Source organism: Podarcis erhardii (genome assembly GCF_964252035.2).
Source record: "Podarcis erhardii genome assembly, chromosome: 10".
NCBI lineage: Eukaryota > Metazoa > Chordata > Lepidosauria > Squamata > Lacertidae > Podarcis > Podarcis erhardii.
The window spans coordinates 14,397,047-14,415,783 of record NC_138500.1 but is presented as its reverse complement, the minus strand read 5'-3'; the positions used below and the strand labels follow the sequence as shown (position 1 = coordinate 14,415,783).

The 18,737-nt window shown below is 45.4% G+C and overlaps 1 protein-coding gene across 2 annotated transcripts in view; it reads left to right on the top strand.

Annotated features, from left to right (window-relative positions):
* Positions 1–18,282, top strand: part of PDE3A (phosphodiesterase 3A) — a 262,280-nt gene extending 243,998 nt beyond the window's left edge. For both annotated transcript variants that reach the window (XM_081879698.1, XM_081879697.1), the window contains 7 exons: positions 3,570–3,681; positions 4,982–5,095; positions 6,820–7,019; positions 8,362–8,565; positions 10,429–10,584; positions 11,519–11,759; positions 17,728–18,282. In XM_081879698.1, the coding sequence (XP_081735824.1) occupies positions 3,570–3,681; positions 4,982–5,095; positions 6,820–7,019; positions 8,362–8,565; positions 10,429–10,584; positions 11,519–11,759; positions 17,728–17,936 (1,236 nt within the window). In that variant the 3' untranslated portion in view covers positions 17,937–18,282. The remainder of the gene's footprint in view (positions 1–3,569; positions 3,682–4,981; positions 5,096–6,819; positions 7,020–8,361; positions 8,566–10,428; positions 10,585–11,518; positions 11,760–17,727) is intronic.
* The last annotated feature ends 455 nt before the right edge of the window (positions 18,283–18,737 follow it).

Sequence of the window (18,737 nt, the reverse complement as noted above, 5' to 3'; positions counted from 1 at the left end):
AGGAACACATACTTCTAGCTTTGTTCAGCAGCTTTTCTGCTTGGCACTAACCATGGTTTACTCAAAAAACAGTTCACTAACCATGTTTACAGACTGTGGTTTGGAGCTGTGTCAGGGCAGATGCTAAGTTAACCTTGGTTAGTACCAAAAGAAGGAAAGGAGATGGAACGTACATGCCAGAGGAAGGGCGAGGTGCTAACCATGGTTTGGAGATTGGGAAGCATAATATCTGCACTTGGCCCGAATGCGTGAGATCAGACCAGGCTTTTGAAATGGATGCATCCGTTTATTTAAAGCCTAGAGAATTAATATTTGTGCTTCCTGATGCAAGAAAAAATTAAACGCCTTGTGATGGTGCATAGCAAAGGACCTCTGGGGTTTGGAGTGATTCATTCTTAGCTTTCTGCAATTTGCATTGCCTTCCTGATTTAAACCTAGTGAGAGGGAGAAAGAAATTAGTGAAATGAATTACCGATGTGTGCCACATAGCCTGAAATTTATGAAATGGAATAAAGAAGAGTTGACATATCCCCCACCCCCTGGGGGAAGCATATGCCTTTGGAAAGCAGAACCAATGGATCTCCTTGAGGAATATTTGAGAAGCCATCTTTGTACATTAAGAGGGATGCTAAAATGGTCTAGATTTCTCTCTCTCTCTTTTTTTTAGAAGTAAGCTAAAAGCATCCATCTGTGGTGCAATAGAAAGCACTCAAACACAGCACCAGCAAATTACAAAATGCAGCAGACAGTAATCCATGCAAAGGGGTTGGGGGGAGACTCTGGACTCAGAATGGAAGAGCAAACCCTTTCTAATCTGCACTGCAGTTCAGTAGCAAGCTGTGTACATGGGTAATGCCTTAATTTATGACTTCCGTTTGCTTAACGGCAACCCCTGTCAGGATAAATCAGGTTTTGCTTGGACAGGAGGAGCTGGAATTGAAGGCTGCAATTAAGGGAGAGAAAGACCAGATCTGGTTTAAAATTAAAGCTTCCTTCCCCTTGCTACATCGGTCAAAGGATTGAAAAACAATATATTGGGCAGGGGGTCAGATTCTAGGAAAACCAGTTAAGATGCGGCTCCAGGAGGTTATAGCTGCAAATGAGAATTTGGGAGGTGTTTCACGACCAGGCCTGCTAAATAAGAACTATTAACTTCTTTGCGCACAAAGAAAATTAAGCAACTTAGGAAGGTGTTGGAAAGCGTTGCCTTCCTGTCATTTGGTGAGAGGGTCTATTAAAGTTTTCTGGGAGCAGCTGTGATGGTGAGAGCAGAAGCCCTACTCATTTCAACACATTATCAGTAGCATTGCAATACTTATTTTGTTGCTATTAATGGATCGTTATAATGTTTAATAGCAGCAAAACATAAGAACACAATAGGAGCTTTGCAGGACCAGACCAAAGGGGCATCTAGGCCACAATCACACCATACGATGCCACAGCTTGAATCATAGAATTGTACATTTGGAAGAGACCCCCAAGGGCGATCTAGTCCAATCCCCTGAAACGCAGGAATCCAGCTAAAGCACCCACGACAGATGGCCATTGAGGAAGCAAGTGCCTCCAATGCACCATGCATTTAAAAGACTTTAAACCAGGCTTCCTCAAACTCGGTCCTCCAGATGTTTTTGGTCTACAACTCCCATGATCCCTAGCTAGCAGGACCCAGTAGTCAGGGATGATGGGAATTGTAGTCTCAAAACATCTGGAGGGCCAAGTTTAAGGAAGCCTGCTTTAAACCGCCATGGCTTCCCTCAAAGAGAAGGGAGTTCTGGTTTCTTAAGGTTCCTGAGAGTTGTTAGGAGAACATCCCTTTCCCTTCCCAGAGCGGTTCAACCATCAATCCAGGAAGCTGGACGGTCAGTTCATGTGGGAATGTACAGGGAGGCAGGAGAAGATATATTGTTTTTAATATCCTTCCTAACTTACACTAGCAAGTTCTATAATTTAGCCGAGTTTTAACATTCCCCTTTAAGCGCACAGCAAGTAGCTGGTTGCAAGCTTGTTTAAGCTTCTCACTATAGATTCCTGGTAAGATCCATTATTTCCCTCTTAAAAGAATAAACACACCACAATCTTATTTAAGATATATAAAAGTATTTTACTCACAGCACTGTCAGTTCACAGATGGATCCCTGAAGACAGACTTAGTTGCAGATACATACATGTGCGTCTATCCCATAAGGAGATAGTCTCTTTGTCCTCTGTTGGCTGAAAGCCAACAGGGCATCTCTAGCTAAAAAGCTACTGCTCCAACGATGAAGTCCAAAAGAGGGAAGGAGTGCCTGCGTGCTTTGTGCTTTTGTTACCTGCACAGGTAAGGTCATGTCCACCTCTAGTCACATGCAAAGGGAGTATGTCCCAGCCAGGAGGAAACAGGAAGTTTTCGCCTGGCTGGTCCAAACATCCCCTTGCATGTCCACTCTAGGAAAACAAGGAATGTTGTACTTGTCTACTACTTATGTATCACATCCCACAGTTCACAGGGAACTATGCCATTGTAGCTCTGTGTGGGGAACAGCGGTCTCCTAAGAACTCTCAGCACCCTTAACTTAAGTGCAACACCCAGAATTCTTTGGGCGAAGCCATGGCTGCTTCAACTTGTTGGGATCATATGGGTACAGGGAGGCAGTGATGGCCACCAACTTGGATGGCTTTAAAAGAGGAATGGACAAATTTATGAAGCAGAAGGCTTATCAATGGGGACTAACTATGACAGCTATGCTCTTCTTCCATTGACGAAGGCAGAAATGCTTCTGAATGCCGGTTGCTGGAAGCTGCAGGAGTGGGGGAGAGGGCTCCTGTGCTTGGATCCTGCATGGCCATTGTGAGAATAGGATGCTGGACTAGGTGGGCTAATAATAATAATAATAATAATAATAATAATAATAATAATAATTTATTATTTATTCCCCGCCCATCTGGCTGGGTTTCCCCAGCCACTCTGGGCGGCTTCCAACAGAATATTAAAATACAATAACCTATTAAACATAAAAGCTTCCCTAAACAAGGCTGCCTTCAGATGTCTTCTAAAAGTCTGGTAGTTGTTTTTCTCTTTGACATCTGGTGGTAGAGCGTTCCACAGGGCGGGTGCCACTACCGAGAAGGCCCTCTGCCTGGTTCCCTGTAACTTGGCTTCTCGCAGCGAGGGAACTGCCAGAAGGCCCTCAGCGCTGGACCTCAGTGTCCAGGCAGAACGATGGGGGTGGCGACACTCCTTCAGGTATACTGGGCTGAGGCCATTTAGGGCTTTAAAGGTCAGCACCAACACTTTGAATTGTGCTCAGAAATGTACTGGCCCTACTGGCTGGGGCTGGTGGAATCCAACAGCATCTGGAGGGTCACAACATCCTCACGCCTGCCTCACAGGATTGTGAGTTAGATTGTAGAGATGAGGTTAAAAATGAAGCTCTTGAAATGGATAGAGTCCAAAACAGAGGAAGTGGCTTGCAGGCTATGATGGGAAGCCTTCCACAGAGGTCTTTGGAGTTGTTGGAGGCCATCTTCTGTGTTGCAGAGCTGTGTGGATTCTTCCATGCCAAGCTCTGTGTTTTGCTCTGTTTTTCCAGGTGTCCTACAGGCTCTTTGAGGATATGGGGCTATTTGAAACCTTTAAAATTCCCATGAGAGAGTTTATGAACTACTTCCATGCTTTGGAGTGTGGATACCGAGAGATACCTTGTAAGTATGACAGCAAGAGTGCGATACTCACTGATTCCTGTTTTTCCGTAATGAACCTTTTTTCAAGGCTGAGAGTGCCTAAGGCACAGCACAATCCCTCCAAATAAAATAATTTGAATCCAGATAATCCGATAAAAATGCCACAGAAACCTATAAAACTCTACCAAGTCCTGCTTAGAGTAGACCCACTGATATTCCTATTAGTCGTGCCCATTAACTTCAGTGAATCTGCTTTGAACAGTGATGCGTACAGCCCCAAATCCGTAATGCACACAGTAAACCTTTCACAGTGCAGTTTACATGTCTACTCAGAAGCAAGTCCCATTGAGTTCACTAGACTTGCAGAGATGTAAGGTGGCAGTGATTTCCATTCTGTCTTGCTGTTGCTGCATTATTCATCTTGCCACCCACTATGGCCAGAACGAACCTAATTAAATACGTAATGAATTTCAGTGCATTTTCATTGGAAGGGACATGTTTTAAAAAAATGCATCGGTTCCCCAGACCTGGGGTCTCCCACCCATTCTCATACACAAGGCTTTCTAAATTATACAGAATAATGAATGATACTTCAATTTATGATTGGGGATCAGGGTTAATGGTGTGGTAGCCCATTTGTAGACAATACCGAAGTAGAGTACAAACCAAAACAGATCAGAAACGATAGCAGATGTCATTCTGCCTGCTCTTAACCACTGCCCACTCGATTCTCCCATCTTTTCATGTATTACTGAAATGAGCAGTGGTATATAACTCACTTTGAGACCTGAAAGATTAGACACCAAGAGGACGATAAATTTAGAAATGAATGTATAGAATATATGAAGGATCATTGTAAACATTGAAAAAAGTTAGCAGGTTTGGATTGGCACTTGCAATATAATTTGATAAAGGGTATTGAAAAAGGAGGTTTAATAGATTGGATAAAAGTATTTAGTCACAGAAAAGAGAAGAGACAATTATTGGAAACCAGAAAGAGGGGGGGGGGGAGTCCAGGGGTCAGAAGAACCCCTATAAAGCTATTGAATTTGTTATGGATTAATGCAAATAATACTGTTTGTGTGTGTGTGTGTGTGTGTGTGTGTGTGTGTGTGTGTGTCACTTTGAGAAGGTTGGAAACACCTGTAATTTTATCATAGCAAATGAATATGCCTATCCACCTTCAGCATTTTCCTTAGCTCAGCAGTTGACCTTAGTTCCTGCGAGAGATTTGAGCCACGAGCAGGGAATTGATTCTCTCTGTCCAACAGATGGTGCTGTTGACCCCCCCAGCAGAAGTAATCTGCCTCTGTCTTAACAGATCACAACAGGATCCATGCCACTGATGTTCTCCACGCTGTTTGGTACCTTTCAACGCAGCCTATACCAGGACTCTCAACTGTGATTAATGACCATGGGTCAGCAAGTGATTCAGGTAATTTTATTAGCAGGTGATTTGGGGGAGCCCTTAAGCTGGTTTCTTGGTCCAGTGTCTATTTCTGCAGGAAACTGGACATGTTTACCTGATGCATTTAGAAGAAGCACATAGAAGAGGCTTGTGATGGCCACTAACTTGGATGGCATTAAAAGAGAACTAAACAAGTTTCATTTTTCATTTCACTTTCAATTTGTATATTGCCTTTCTGCATTGCTATACACGAGGCGATTTACAAGCTGAAGAAACAACAAAAAAGACAGCAAAGATTGCACAACTAATGACAATCTGACAAATTCATAATAAAAACATAACTTTAAACAACTTATAGCAAGTAAAGCAATTTTCAATAATCCATTAGAATATGATAGTAAACAGTAAAATTAAATATCAGCAAATAATAGTTAAACAGTTTTCACTTAACAAGTACAGTAGAGAATTACTAAACTATGATCAATAAAAATAACAATGCATAAAATACCACAATGCATACAAAACCATGTAGGATCAAATTGAGAAACGAGAACACACAATTTATAAAATTATCTTTTGAAATATCCCTGAACTCATGGAGGATAAGTTTATCAGAGGCTACTAGTTCTGCCTCCCTAGTTGCTCATTGTGTAACGGAATAACCAGACAAGACAGCAGCAGATGGAGTTTTGGGTTCAAATAGGCCCCAACTTTATTGGTTACAGATGGGAAGGGTTTGGCATAGGCATTGGGTGAAGCCATTTAATTACCCCCAGCCCATCTGCTGGAGGTGTATCTAAGGGTAAACCACACTATAGGGGCGGCTATGACCTATATAAAATAGGGGTACCCCCCAAGGGGTTTCCACTGGAGTTCTATGGTCCTAGCCTCTGTCTGGGCATTGGACAGAAGCAACTCCTCATGGAGCCCTTTAACCAGGGAGGGTCAGGCAGAGGCTACAACCTCCTTTACAAACAAGACTAAGGCTCAAAGGGACCCCTGACCGTTAGGTCCAGTCGTGGCCGACTCTGGGGTTGTGGCGCTTCCGGGAGCCGGCATACAGCTTCCGGGTCATGTGGCCAGCATGACTAAGCCACTTCTGGCAAACCAGAGCAGCACATGGAAACGCCGTTTACCTTCCCGCCGGAGTGGTACCTATTTATCTACTTGCACTTTGACGTGCTTTCGAACTGCTTGGTGGGCAGGAGCAGGGACCGAGCAACGGGAGCTCACCCCGTCGCAGGGATTCGAACTGCCAGCCTTCTGATCGGCAAGCCCTAGGCTCTGTGGTTTAACCCACAGCGCTTACCCAGTGCATAACCACCAACTGAGCCAACCAAGGCTCTCAACCACCCAACCTCTCATGCCCTCAACCAACTCCTTATGCCCTCAAAAACTGAAGAGGAGTGATGGGCTGGTGTCAATTTATTTGCCCGGGGGTGGACCCAAGAGATGCCTGGGTTCACAAGTGCCCAGAGTTCCCAGTTGCTGGTGCTGCTTTTTGGGTGTGGGTACTGAACATCATGGGAAGTAGTAGATTTGCCGCTGTGATTAGATAGATAGATAGATAGATAGATAGATAGATAGATAGATAGATAGATACAGCGGTATAGAAATATTTAAAAAAAAAACAAATGAGCAATGGATACGAAAGTGATCCAGGTTAAGTGTGGCAACTGGGCATAGAACTGAACCCTGGTTGTCCCTGGTCCTCACAAGAAACTCAGCAAATGTCCTGGTTTTCTGCTCAGATTCAGATAGTGGGATCACTCACGGCCACCTGGGTTACGTCTTGTCGAAAACATACGCACCAACAGACGATGGCCATGGATGCTTGGCGGGCAACATCCCTGCTCTCGAACTGATGGCCCTTTATGTAGCTGCTGCCATGCACGATTACGATCACCCGGGAAGAACCAACGCCTTCTTGGTTGCCACCAGCGCTCCTCAGGTAAGGATGGCTGAGATCGACCCTGACTTGGGTCCATAGAATTGACGCTTTGACAGAATTCTCGTAAGAGTGAATCTCAAGTCGCCACTGAGCCCTTGTACAACAAGCCACAGCTTGTCCACACACGTCAAAGCCAGTCAGTGCTGGTACAAACAAGCCAAAACCAGTGTTATCATGCAACACACTCCGCTTTAGGATACATTTTTAAATGAAAAACCTTCTCAGATACTTTTTAATTGAATTACTTTTTAAAAAAATGCCTCAAGTAACATATTATTGCTTGGTTTCTTATTTATTCTCTTATATTTTGCCACACCCATTTATCCTAAATAGAGCCCTGTAAGGCAGACATGCATGCACAATTTTTTAAATGGGATCTCATTGAGATCCCAAGATGAAATTTTGCAGGGAGCTCTTGGTAATATGAAATAATCAATATATATTTTTTGGAATTTTTTAATCATAATGGTTTTTTAAAATCACTTTTTAAAATTTTGTAACTTAACTTTAAAATTTAAAGTAAGTCCGTCATGTGCCATATTGCATTAAAGCAGGGGTCAGCAAACATTTCCACTGGTGCGCCAGATCGCTCATGCTCACGCGTGCACCCGTGTGCATGCGCACACTCCTGCTGCTCTTTGCCCGAGGTGTCTGCGGCTTCCTATTGGCTGCAGGAGCTTCCTGCAGCCAATAGGAAGCCATGGCTGCGTCCTGGAAGTCAGTCCCCACACAGAGCTAAACTGGTGCGCCACGCCGGTTTAGCTCTGCGCGGGGACTGACCGAGCGGGTAGCAAGGGCCGGGGGCCAGTTTAACGACCCCCTTGGGCCGTATCCGGACCATGGGCTGTAGTTTGCCGACCCCTGCATTAAAGCCCATGAAGTTCTGAAGAGATTGGTATTTTTAGTTTTGAAATACCTCAGTTATCACTTGATATGGAATGACCCATCACTAATCAATCAGGGGCATTTTCAAAGGGGACGCCCATTGCCTGTGTGTGAATGTATGTTTGTTCCCTCTTGCTCATGACTAAATCAAACAGTGTGTAGAGAGACATCTTTAATATTGTTTGCATTTTTGCCCCACCCACTTCCTCTCCTTTGCCTCTGACCCCACCCCTTTCACCCTGAGGCGGTTGGCAGTGTACAAACCCATCCTTCAGGTTGAAAGAGGTTGTCCGTCCCTTCACAAGGCCTAGTTAAATACCAGGAGGTGGAGGGGATCTAAGCAGAGTCTCCAGAACTTGGATAGGCCCTCAGTTCTATATGTGGCCCTTTATGCCTCTCAGGGGCTAGTAGAAATAAAATAAATTGTGCCAAACTGTCTATCCTTCTCTCTGTTTAGGCTGTTCTGTATAATGACCGTTCTGTTTTGGAAAACCATCATGCAGCGGCTGCGTGGAACCTCTTCATGTCCAGACCAGAATATAACTTCTTAGTCAACCTCGATCACGTGGAGTTCAAGCACTTTCGGTTCCTTGTCATTGAGGCAATCTTGGCCACTGATCTGAAGAAGCACTTTGACTTTGTAGCAAAGTTCAATGCCAAGGTAAACTTGATTCCATGTATGTCCTTTGCTCTCAAACTTTTGTATATCCAAGTTGGCTGGGGGAAAGGTAATGGTTTTGTCGTCCTAATGTTTTGCAAGGATGGTGCCCCAGGAACAATATCATGTGGTTCTGGGACTTGAATCAACAAAAGGTGATTTCCGTTATTCAGTTAGAAGTCATGCTGCTCAAATCTCATGTAAATTCCCATTTCCAGTCACTACAGCCTGAAATGAAATTGGGGGCGCCCAGTTGTTTTGGCTGTAAGACAAAGAAGTATTTTGACCACCCCTGACTCTTACAGATACAGCAGGCAAAACGTTACATGGATACAGTGCACTGTCATTCAAGTCCCAGCACTTTGATGGGTAGAGAGTGAGCTTCAGGTGACACCAGATTGTATTTTCCCTGCAAACTGGCATTAATACCAAACTGTGGGTTAAACCACAGAGCCTAGGACTTGCCGATCAGAAGGTCGGCGGTTCTAATCCCTGCGACAGGGTGAGCTCCCGTTGCTCGGTCCCAGCTCCTGCCAACCTAGCAGTTCGAAAGCACGTCAAAGTGCAAGTAGATAAATAGGTACCGCTTCGGCGGGAAGGTAAACGGCGTTTCCATGCACTGCTCTGGTTCGCCAGAAGCAGCTTGGTCATGCTGGCCACATGACCTGGAAGCTGCTCCCTCAGCCAATAAAGCGAGATGAGCACTGCAACCCCAGAGTCGGTCATGGCTGGACCTAATGGTCGGGGGTCCCTTTACCTTTACTTGGCATTAAATGTTGGATCCGCTACTGCAACTCAGATTGGAAATCAGCAACAACAAAGAAGGCTGTCCCCAAATTGCCAGCTAGTTGGGACCAAGGATGCATGTCCTGCCTGCAAAATGGCAGATTTCGAATCTGCATGGGCAGGAGTTGACAACACATCACATCTCCTTTTGTCTCACCTCAGCAGCTCCCCCCAGGTTCACAATACAGTCGTACCTTGGAAGTCGAACAGAATCTGTTCCGGAAGTCCGTTCGACTTCCAAAACATTCGGAAACCAAAGCATGGCTTCCACTTGGAAGCTGCGGAAGCCACACCAAACATTCAGCTTCCGAAAATCATCCAAAAAACAGAACACTCACTTCCAAGGTTCGATCATTTGGGAGCCAAGGCATTCGAGATCCAAGGTACAACTTGTATAGGAGAAAGAGTTTCCTGTTCCTGCTCTTTTCCTGATCTCACAGTCTTGACCTCTCTTAAATTGAGCCCAGCTCCTCAAACACACCCATATTTCCCTGGATGCCAGGATTGGGCATTCACCCTCCCCTCCATTTTGAACAGAGGAGAGTCCAAAGAGCAGCAGTTACTGATGTGGGTGCCATTTTCCCATTTCCTGGGGTAGGTAAGGGGCACACCTGCACACCTGCACCGTTTTTGGTGTTCTGCCACTCCCCCATGGCAGCCCTTATGTGGCAGGCACCCGTGGCTGGCACGTTCTCAAAATTCCAGACATGCCCACTGACTCAAAATGTTTGCCAGGCCTTGGGTGGATTGGAGCCAGAGCCTCAGTCAAATATGCTGGTGAGGACAGATGCCGCTGGATTTCCTTAAGTTAAGCTCTATAAGTATATGTGTGTAATGGGAATATAATTTATGTAAAGCAAATATAAATGATATGTCAGCCGCCACCCCCAATGGTGCTGTTCTGTTCAGCTGATATCGCATCCTCGTTCTCCAATTGTTTTGCGTTACGCGTGGCTGCGACAGTATCGCACCGCTCACCTTAGTCACGTCTGATATCGCATCCTCGTTCTCCAATTGTTTTGCGTTACGCGTGGCTGCGACAGTATCGCACCGCTCACCTTAGTCACGTCTGTCTGCCAGGTCAATGATGATGTTGGCATTGATTGGACGAACGAGAACGACCGCTTGCTGGTTTGCCAGATGTGCATCAAGCTGGCAGACATCAACGGGCCTGCGAAATGCAAAGAATTGCATCTGCAGTGGACGGAGGGCATTGTCAACGAATTTTACGAACAGGTAACTAGCCTTATGTTGTTGCTGGAAGGAGGAAGGGGACACACAAACCTCTAGGGTATGGGGTTAGGGCAGTGGCTCTCAAAGGTTGTAGCGCATCACCCTGGTGTGGCAGGAGAGGGTGGCAAGCATGGCGGGAAGATTCAAGGACAATCAAACATTTGAACATTTCAGTGTATTGTGGGTGTATAGCCAGAAACTATATGTATGCATGCCTCTCTTCAAGAGCATTGGCTATTCTTCTGCAGTTCTCCGCAAATTATGGATGTGAGCAGGAATATTCAACTCTGACAAATCAGATCAGAAAAGAGAAAGCCTTCTTTGTGTTGATGAAGAGATGAGAGTTGGTTTGTCTCAAATTAGACCTAATATAAATGAGATTACCTGGCAAAAGCAAACTCACACCTCTCATTGAGTTTGTAGACATACTTAAGGTACATATGGAAGAGGCTCACTTATATTTTGGGAATGGTTTGTGTTCTTAGGATGTCCTGTGATCATATTATAAATTAGTTGTGTTTTGTGTTATAAATCAAGCACTGCTGGGAGTTGTTTCTTTTTGTTTTCCAATGTATTTATCTATTTTAAAAAATGGTGTTGCATGAGCAATTTTTATATTCCATAAGTGTGGCCCAGAGAAAAAAGTTTGAGAACCACTGGGTTAGAGTTAGTGTTAGATTTAGCTCTGAATTACACTGCTTTTCTCTGTGGTTTGTTGGCTTTGGATAGGCACATGATCAAGTTCCAACTGATAGCTCCCTGCGGGTTGTTATTGTTGTTTTTGAAGAGGGAGTCGATTTGCACCAGGTCTCTGTCCTCACTTTGTTGGACTCACCTGTTGAGAGTCCCGGGTCAGGATGGCAGTGGGAGACCCAATGTGCATTTCTGTTCTAAGGGATCGAGACAGCATTATAACAGATCCTCTCTTTTTTCTAAGGGTGACGAGGAAGCCAGCTTAGGCCTCCCCATCAGCCCTTTCATGGATCGCGCCGCCCCTCAGCTTGCAAACCTCCAGGAATCCTTCATCTCTCACATTGTGGGACCGCTGTGCAATTCCTATGACTCAGCAGGGCTTATGCCAGGGAAGTGGGTCGAAGATAACGATGAGTCGGGCGATACTGATGAACAGGAGGAGGAAGATGCGGCAGACATGGACACCTATGAAAACCCCGAGTCAAGTAAGTTTGTTATTTCAGTGTGTGCTCGCTCCCGCAGACTCAACACCTTGGGTTTTAACACTTCCCTCTCCCCCTGCCATGTGGTGTTCCTAGTTAAAAGTCAGCTCATCCCCAAAGCTGCTATTTGCCCTAGGGGAGAATAAGCGACTTCAGTTGGTCATTTTAATTGGGACAATGGTACAAAGGAAGAGGTTTTTTGGTTTGGTTTTTTTAAAACCCTCTTCCACAGTAACATACCACATGGATGGCACTCCTACTGTGGCTGTGAAGCCCACCTTCCCCTGCATTCGAGGCCAGATGAGCTTGTACATAAGCACCTGAGTCGAGGGAGGCCACAGCAGCTGGGGAAGTCCTTCGCTTGCTGCATTGGGCAATCACATACATACATACATGTGTATGCCACCTTTCCACAGTTCAAACCATGCTGAAGGCAGCTTACAACAAGAATATATATATATATATACAGTGGTGCCTCGCAAGCCGAAATTAATCCGTTCCGCGAATCTCTTCGTCTAGAGGTTTTTTCGTCTTGCGAAGCAAGCCCATTGACGGCTTAGTGGATTATAGCGGTTTATCAGCTTAGCGGATCAGCTGATAAGCGGCTTAGCGGCTTATAAAAAGGGGGGGAGGGGGAAAAACCCACAGGAACTCGCAAGACATTTTTGTCTTGCGAAGCAAGCCCATAGGAAATTCGTTTTGCGAAGCACCTCCAAAACGGAAAACCCTTTCGTCTAGCGGGTTTTCCGTCTTGCGAGGCATTCGTCTTGCGGGGCACCACTGTATATATAACTGCAACGTAACAAAAGTAGTCATCAACAATAAAAAAAATATAAAAAATACACAACCACAACCAAACTGGACAATTTCCACATAAATTGCAAGATCTAAAATGAAGATACAAAAAACCAACAGCAACAACAGGGATCAGGTCCTTTCATTCTTACTAAGTTTGTATGCCACCCTTCACCCCAGGATCACAGCATTGTTCACAACATAAAAATACAAAACCCGAAAAGGATAAGCTGTGCAAAGGACATATTTTCTGGTCCCTGCCTACCCCTCAGACAATTACTTGGGCAAACATTCATGGCTTATGACTCTTTAATGCAGCCCTCTCTCTTTGTGACAACATAGTGCCAGATGGCACTTTCTCCTTAGTACATGGGAAACATTGGCCTAGAATCTCTACTATCTTCTTCCAAGTTCAGTCAGGCATGCCACCAACAAAAGCTCTCAGTGGAACTCAAAAGGTCTACTAATTCCTCTTACTGTATGGCTCATGGGTACAAAAAGAACAAAATTCTTAGTTTTCAGATACCTGGAATTATCAAGAAGGTCTAGCAGAAAGAGTGGGCTTTTAAAATGGGGAAATAGCTGAGCCATTGCGTGATAGCATGATGCCCCAGTGTTAGAAACAGAGGTACAAAAGCTAGGAGCTACATGGCACTTTAAACCTAGGTTATGGGCGGAATGTCTAGGCTTGCTTTCTTAGAACAAGAATACAAAACTGAAAATGAATGAATTGCAGCTAAAATATTATGTTCATTTCTCACATGGTCTAGTCCTTCCCCTACCCAGCCCCCTATATTCTTAAGAGGGTCTCTTCTCCAGTCTTCAGAGAGTAACTGGAAGTGGGGAGGCAGAAAAAGGTCCTCCTTTACTTCCACTCTGCAGTCTTAATCTGAAATCTTAGGCGCAGTACTGCGCCCAGAGCTCAGAAACTGCTCGCGCTTATGAAATTACCTGTCGCAAAATGCACCTGGGGGTTGGGCTGGGCAGAGGAGGAATGGTGGAGACCACCTCCCACCTCCCCATACCTGACCCTTCCAGGGAGGAGGAAGAGAAAGACAGTATAGATTTACAACAGGGGTTTGCAGGAGGTCACAGCTCAGAGGCAGATGAGGGGGAAAGTTGGGAAATCATGGGAGAGGAGCAGCAGCAGCAGCTGGCTGACACATTGTCACAAGAAAGCATTCCAGACCCTCCATCTCCCAGAACCCAGCAAGCCTCAAAAGTAGGAGAGCAAAAAGCTCAAAGACAGAAGGCACTTAACAGCACCCATAGAGGAGGTGATGATGATGACGAATGAGGAAGTGGAGGACACAGGCTGGAGATTCACTCGGGACAAAACCATTATCCAAGAGGCTGTTTTCTATAGCCTCTCTCTGTAATGTCTGAAATAAAAAAGGACTGTAAGAAACTTTTGCTTGTCTTTATAGTTTCTTGGGCAACCAGCCGGGAGCCGCTGACAGCACTCTGGCACTAGAGCAATGGAAGTTTCAAACACTGCCCCCAAAACGCACAAGATTGTGGCAACAAGAAACACACATTGGGGGGGGGGTCGTTGTGCTCTCTCACAGGTCACATGACTTGCACAGGAGACCACCCAGAAGATGTGGATCCTGGTTTTGTGCTGAGACATCAACATTTCCAAAAGTAGGGGATTCATGGCTTGGCTTTTGAAAAACGGGGTCCACAGTTCTTAGCTGGGTACCACTGCTCTAAGCCCCAGACACCTCAATGTTTCTTCATAGGAGAGTTCCTCCATTCCCTTGAAAGGCCCATCCTGGTGGCCCCTCTCTGAACCTTTTCAAACTCTCTACAATATCCTTTTTGAGGTGAGGCCGCCAGAACTGTACACAATACTCCGAACGCAGCCACACCTGCATAGCAGCATAGTGCATACTGGCTGTTTCATTTTCAATTCCTCTCCTAACGATCTCTAGCATGGAGTGTGCCTTTTGCACGGCCGCCGCACACTGGGTCAGCACCTTTCTTGAGCTACTTCTGTTTTGACCGCAAGGTCTCACTTCAAGTCCGTTGCCTCCAGTTCAGACCCCAAGACCCCTCTCTCAGTTCTTGCATTCCCGGTGCGACCCCCTGACCTAAAAGCAAATGAGTGCAGTTGCATCGGTTAGCCTGATTAGGTTTGCAGTGGTTCCGAGCAGAATCTCAGGTGGTGATAAATGCTCTAATGACCTCTGCGGAGAGCTGCAAGACTCGGGAGGGTGGCGAGGGGGGGAGTGTTGTCTCCCGGGAAACCAGGGATAGAATGTTCTAACACGGAGCGCTGTGCGGAATAGAGTTTTCTCCTGATTAAACCTTCAGGTTTCCTACAGGGGAGTGAAAGCTTTCTAATGAAGGATTGAACTGGATTTGGGCTGTGCCACAGTGAAAAGCTCTTTGTTTGCCGTTGAAAAGCTTGAAGGACTCAACGGTTTGGCTCCTGACACACACTTAAGGCCACCTGGAAACGCTAATCTATGCACACATTTCTTTGCGACAAAACATTCCTCTACGTCATTTTTTTTTTCCCCTTCCCCACCGGCTCTTCATTAAAACCTTGAAGAGGTTCATATCGCTGAAGTTTGTAGCTGCTGATGCTAAGGATAGGTGATGGGGGAGTTTGCAAAGGAGCAAGTTTTAAGTGTTTGTTTTGCTAAGATCCTTAGCTTGAGAACTCTTGCCACTTCAGCTCAGTGGTTCTGGAGCCCAGAGTGGACACGTTTGCCCCTGTGGCATGAGAAGGTTTCAACACACAGTTGTCTCGGGGAAACCTCCACAAAAGCATGTGGGATTATTATTTGTACAGCACATGGTTCATTTGCTCAAGTGGTACAGATCAGTCAACTGAGCTTTTCAATTGATAAATCAGCGGTGGCTGGTTTTAATTGGTCAGAGGTTAGGGCAAATTGAAATACGAAAACGAAAATATTAAAAGTCTTAATATGTTTTCTTATAGCATTTATTTATTCATTTCATAAAAGTTACATGCCGCTTGACTATTAAAAAACCTTAAAGTGGTTTGTAAAAAGAATGGAACAGTAAAATAAGTTAATAAACAAAACCAGTGTAAAACAGCTATTTAAAACATTCAAAAACAGATACAAAAAAACCAATAAGATGAAAACCAGATTAAAATATGTATCGGCGTTCTACGTGTCTATAGGCTTGCCTAAACAAAACAATTTTCATCAGGTGCCAGACAGAAACAATGAAATGTCAAGGCAGGGAGTTCCAAAGTGGGGGGAAATGAGCAGTAGTTTTTGATAATTAAATCTTAATCTATGTCTAAGTGCCTTCAATACAGCCTCTGCTAGCCTGGGCCCCTGCAGATGTTTTGGACTATATCTCCCATCATAGAGATTGTAGTCCCAACTTAGCTTGAAGGCTACTTTAGTACCTATGGTGGGGTACTATGATGTGCACATTTTTGTAAATTTGTTCAGGTCACAGCCACACCATGTGCTTAAAGTACTGTCTTGCCACTGGAATAATCATGGACAACCCTGAGAACTGTAGTTTGTTAATGGTGCTAGGAATTATAGCATGTGGGTTAGCACCTTTTTACAAACTGCAGATTCTCCATGTGGCACAATAGGGCTTTCAATGTATGGTGCAAATGTGAACTTGATTGTAAATAAAAGGGGGGGGCACAGAAATGAGGAAGGAGAGCCACACCAATAGCTTCCCAGCAGGTGGATCACTGTTGCTTACTGGGAGGGTTGGGGCTGTGGGCAAGTTGAAGATCGGCAGTTCGAGGCCCCGCAATGAGGTGAGCTCCCGATGTTCGGTCCCTGCTCCTGCCAACCTAGCAGTTTGAAAGCACGTCAAAGTGCAAGTAGATAAATAGGTACCACTCCAGCGGGAAGGTAAACGGCGTTTCCGTGCGCTGCTCTGGTTCTCCAGAAGCGGCTTAGTCATGCTGGCCACATGACCCGGAAAAACTGTCTGTGGAAGCAGACAAACGCTGGCTCCCTTGGCCTGTAATGCAAGATGAGCGCCACAACATCAGAGTCATTCACAACTGGACTTAACTGTCAGGGGTCCCTTTACCTTTAAGGTCTGTGTATACCCAGAAATGAGCCCTAATGTGCTTCCAGAGAGGTGTCCATTGTAGGATGGGTGCTCTTGATTTATTCAGATTTTTTTGCAGGGTCCACACAATGGCATGGGCAAATACTAAGTTATAGTCTCCACCCCTACCCTAAATTTAATCTGGAGAAAATCCTGTAATGAAACAAGCTGGTGACAACAACCCATATGAGACAGCTTAACAATCCATTTGCAATATTAAATCCCCATCTGTGAGCATAGGAGCATAGGCTTTCTACTTTAGGTCTATCTAGCTTAGCATTGTCAGCCCCAGACCAAAGTAGAGGAGTGATGGACTTTGTCATTCAGCAATATTAGGAAGACCAGCCCTGCTCTCTGCACCCTTCACTTTCAGCTGGTGGGTCAGGGGAGCAGCTCCGCCAACATGCAAATAAATGTCAACACTAGAGGCTGCCCCACCCCGGCCCATGTTGCTCACTGATACGGCAGCAACAACTATGGGAAGTGCATGAAGTCCTGACTGGATTGGCCTCCTGGCTGCCTGCTTGCTCAGTCCCCTGGACTATCCGCCCATTGGCTTGCTCAACTGGGCCGCCTGCTTGCTTAAACTCCAGGCTTCCCTTCCTCTGCTGTGCATGCGAGTGAGTGAGCAAGTGGGCAGGCGGGCGGTGGTGACGACAATGGCAGTGGTAACATGGTAAGGCCCTTCTGTCCACTTGCTTGCTTTGTGTGCCTGTTCACTTGCGCCACCAGCCTGCCTGATTCATTCGCCCATTGTTGTCACACTGCAGTCCATGTGGCCCCCTGCTGCCAGCCACGTGAACTGTAGCGTGATGCACGTTCCCACCTTGCATAAATATTATATAGTAAGAAATTAAGAGATGCTTGCTTGGGTTAAAGGTGGGTCCCGAGTCTAAAAAAGTTGAAAACTGCTGATTTACACTGATTGGTAGCAACTCCCCAGGGTTTCAGACAATGAGTTTTCCCCAGCCCTGAATGGAGGTGTTTGGGATTGAGCCTGGGGCACCCTGTGTGCAAACGGATCCTATCTACCACTGAACCTTCCCTTTCTATTCATACTCTGCCCACGGTTGCAGCTTAAGGCATCATTTTCCCCTGTGGTGTTTTGCAGGGAAGAAGAGGAGGAAAATCTACTGCCAAATCACTCAGCACCTACTTGAGAACCATCAGATGTGGAAGAAAGTCGTTGCGGAGGAGGAACGGAAAGCTGGGGCAGAAAAGCAACCCTCCGAAGAGATTGAGGCTATAAAAGAGGAGGAGGAAGAAAAAGGGAAGCCCAGAGGGGAAGAGGAAAGCAAAGCTCCCGAGACAAACCAATGACAAGGATAGAATGTTGAGCAGTATTTTGAGACAAGGATGACTTGCGCACCTGTTCCTTTTTACAAGCCAGCACAACACTTAGACACAACACTGTAGAAATACGGGATAATGCACCTACAGCTGTTTAAGTTGTTTCTCTTTACCTTTAAACTCCTCCGCTCAAAGAAGCTTTCACACTGCAACACCAACTTTTACAGACTTTCGTATGGGATGGGAATATTAGCTTGGGTTTATCAGCTTCATTTTGTTTTGTTTTGTTTTCGTTTTTTTAATGATGGCATATTATGGTAACTGTGATAATGAAAGAGAAAAGAAGGAGGAGAAATTTCTGCTCGCAGTCAAGGGAGTGGCGGTTGCCTTTGTTCTTCTGTCTCCATGATATGGCGTCAGTGATCTTATCCGTGAAATATTGGTTCTGTTCTGCCAGTGTAGATACACATGTGAGGTGATACGCATAGCATCCCTGAACAAATGGATGTGATGTTGCATTTGAGGCTGGCTGTGACACTAGAGTATGTTATCTCAGCACATGCGCATAAGGTTCCGACCCCAGAATGCCAAGAAAATGGCTCCAGCATGGGATGTAAATTTTGTCTGCAAATGTGACCTCCTTATCTCTCTCAGCCTCGGGAAGCCTGTGTTAGAAGCACTCTGTCTTTCTTCTTCTGCACAACTCAGAATAATTCGGGCAGGCATAACCCAGGGGCAGCTTTGGGCAAGGGCAGCCAATGGCTGGCGCAATCTTTTCTGCAGCTGGCTGGTAGCTCGTTTCCTAAAAGTGGCATCCATTGGCAAGTTAAC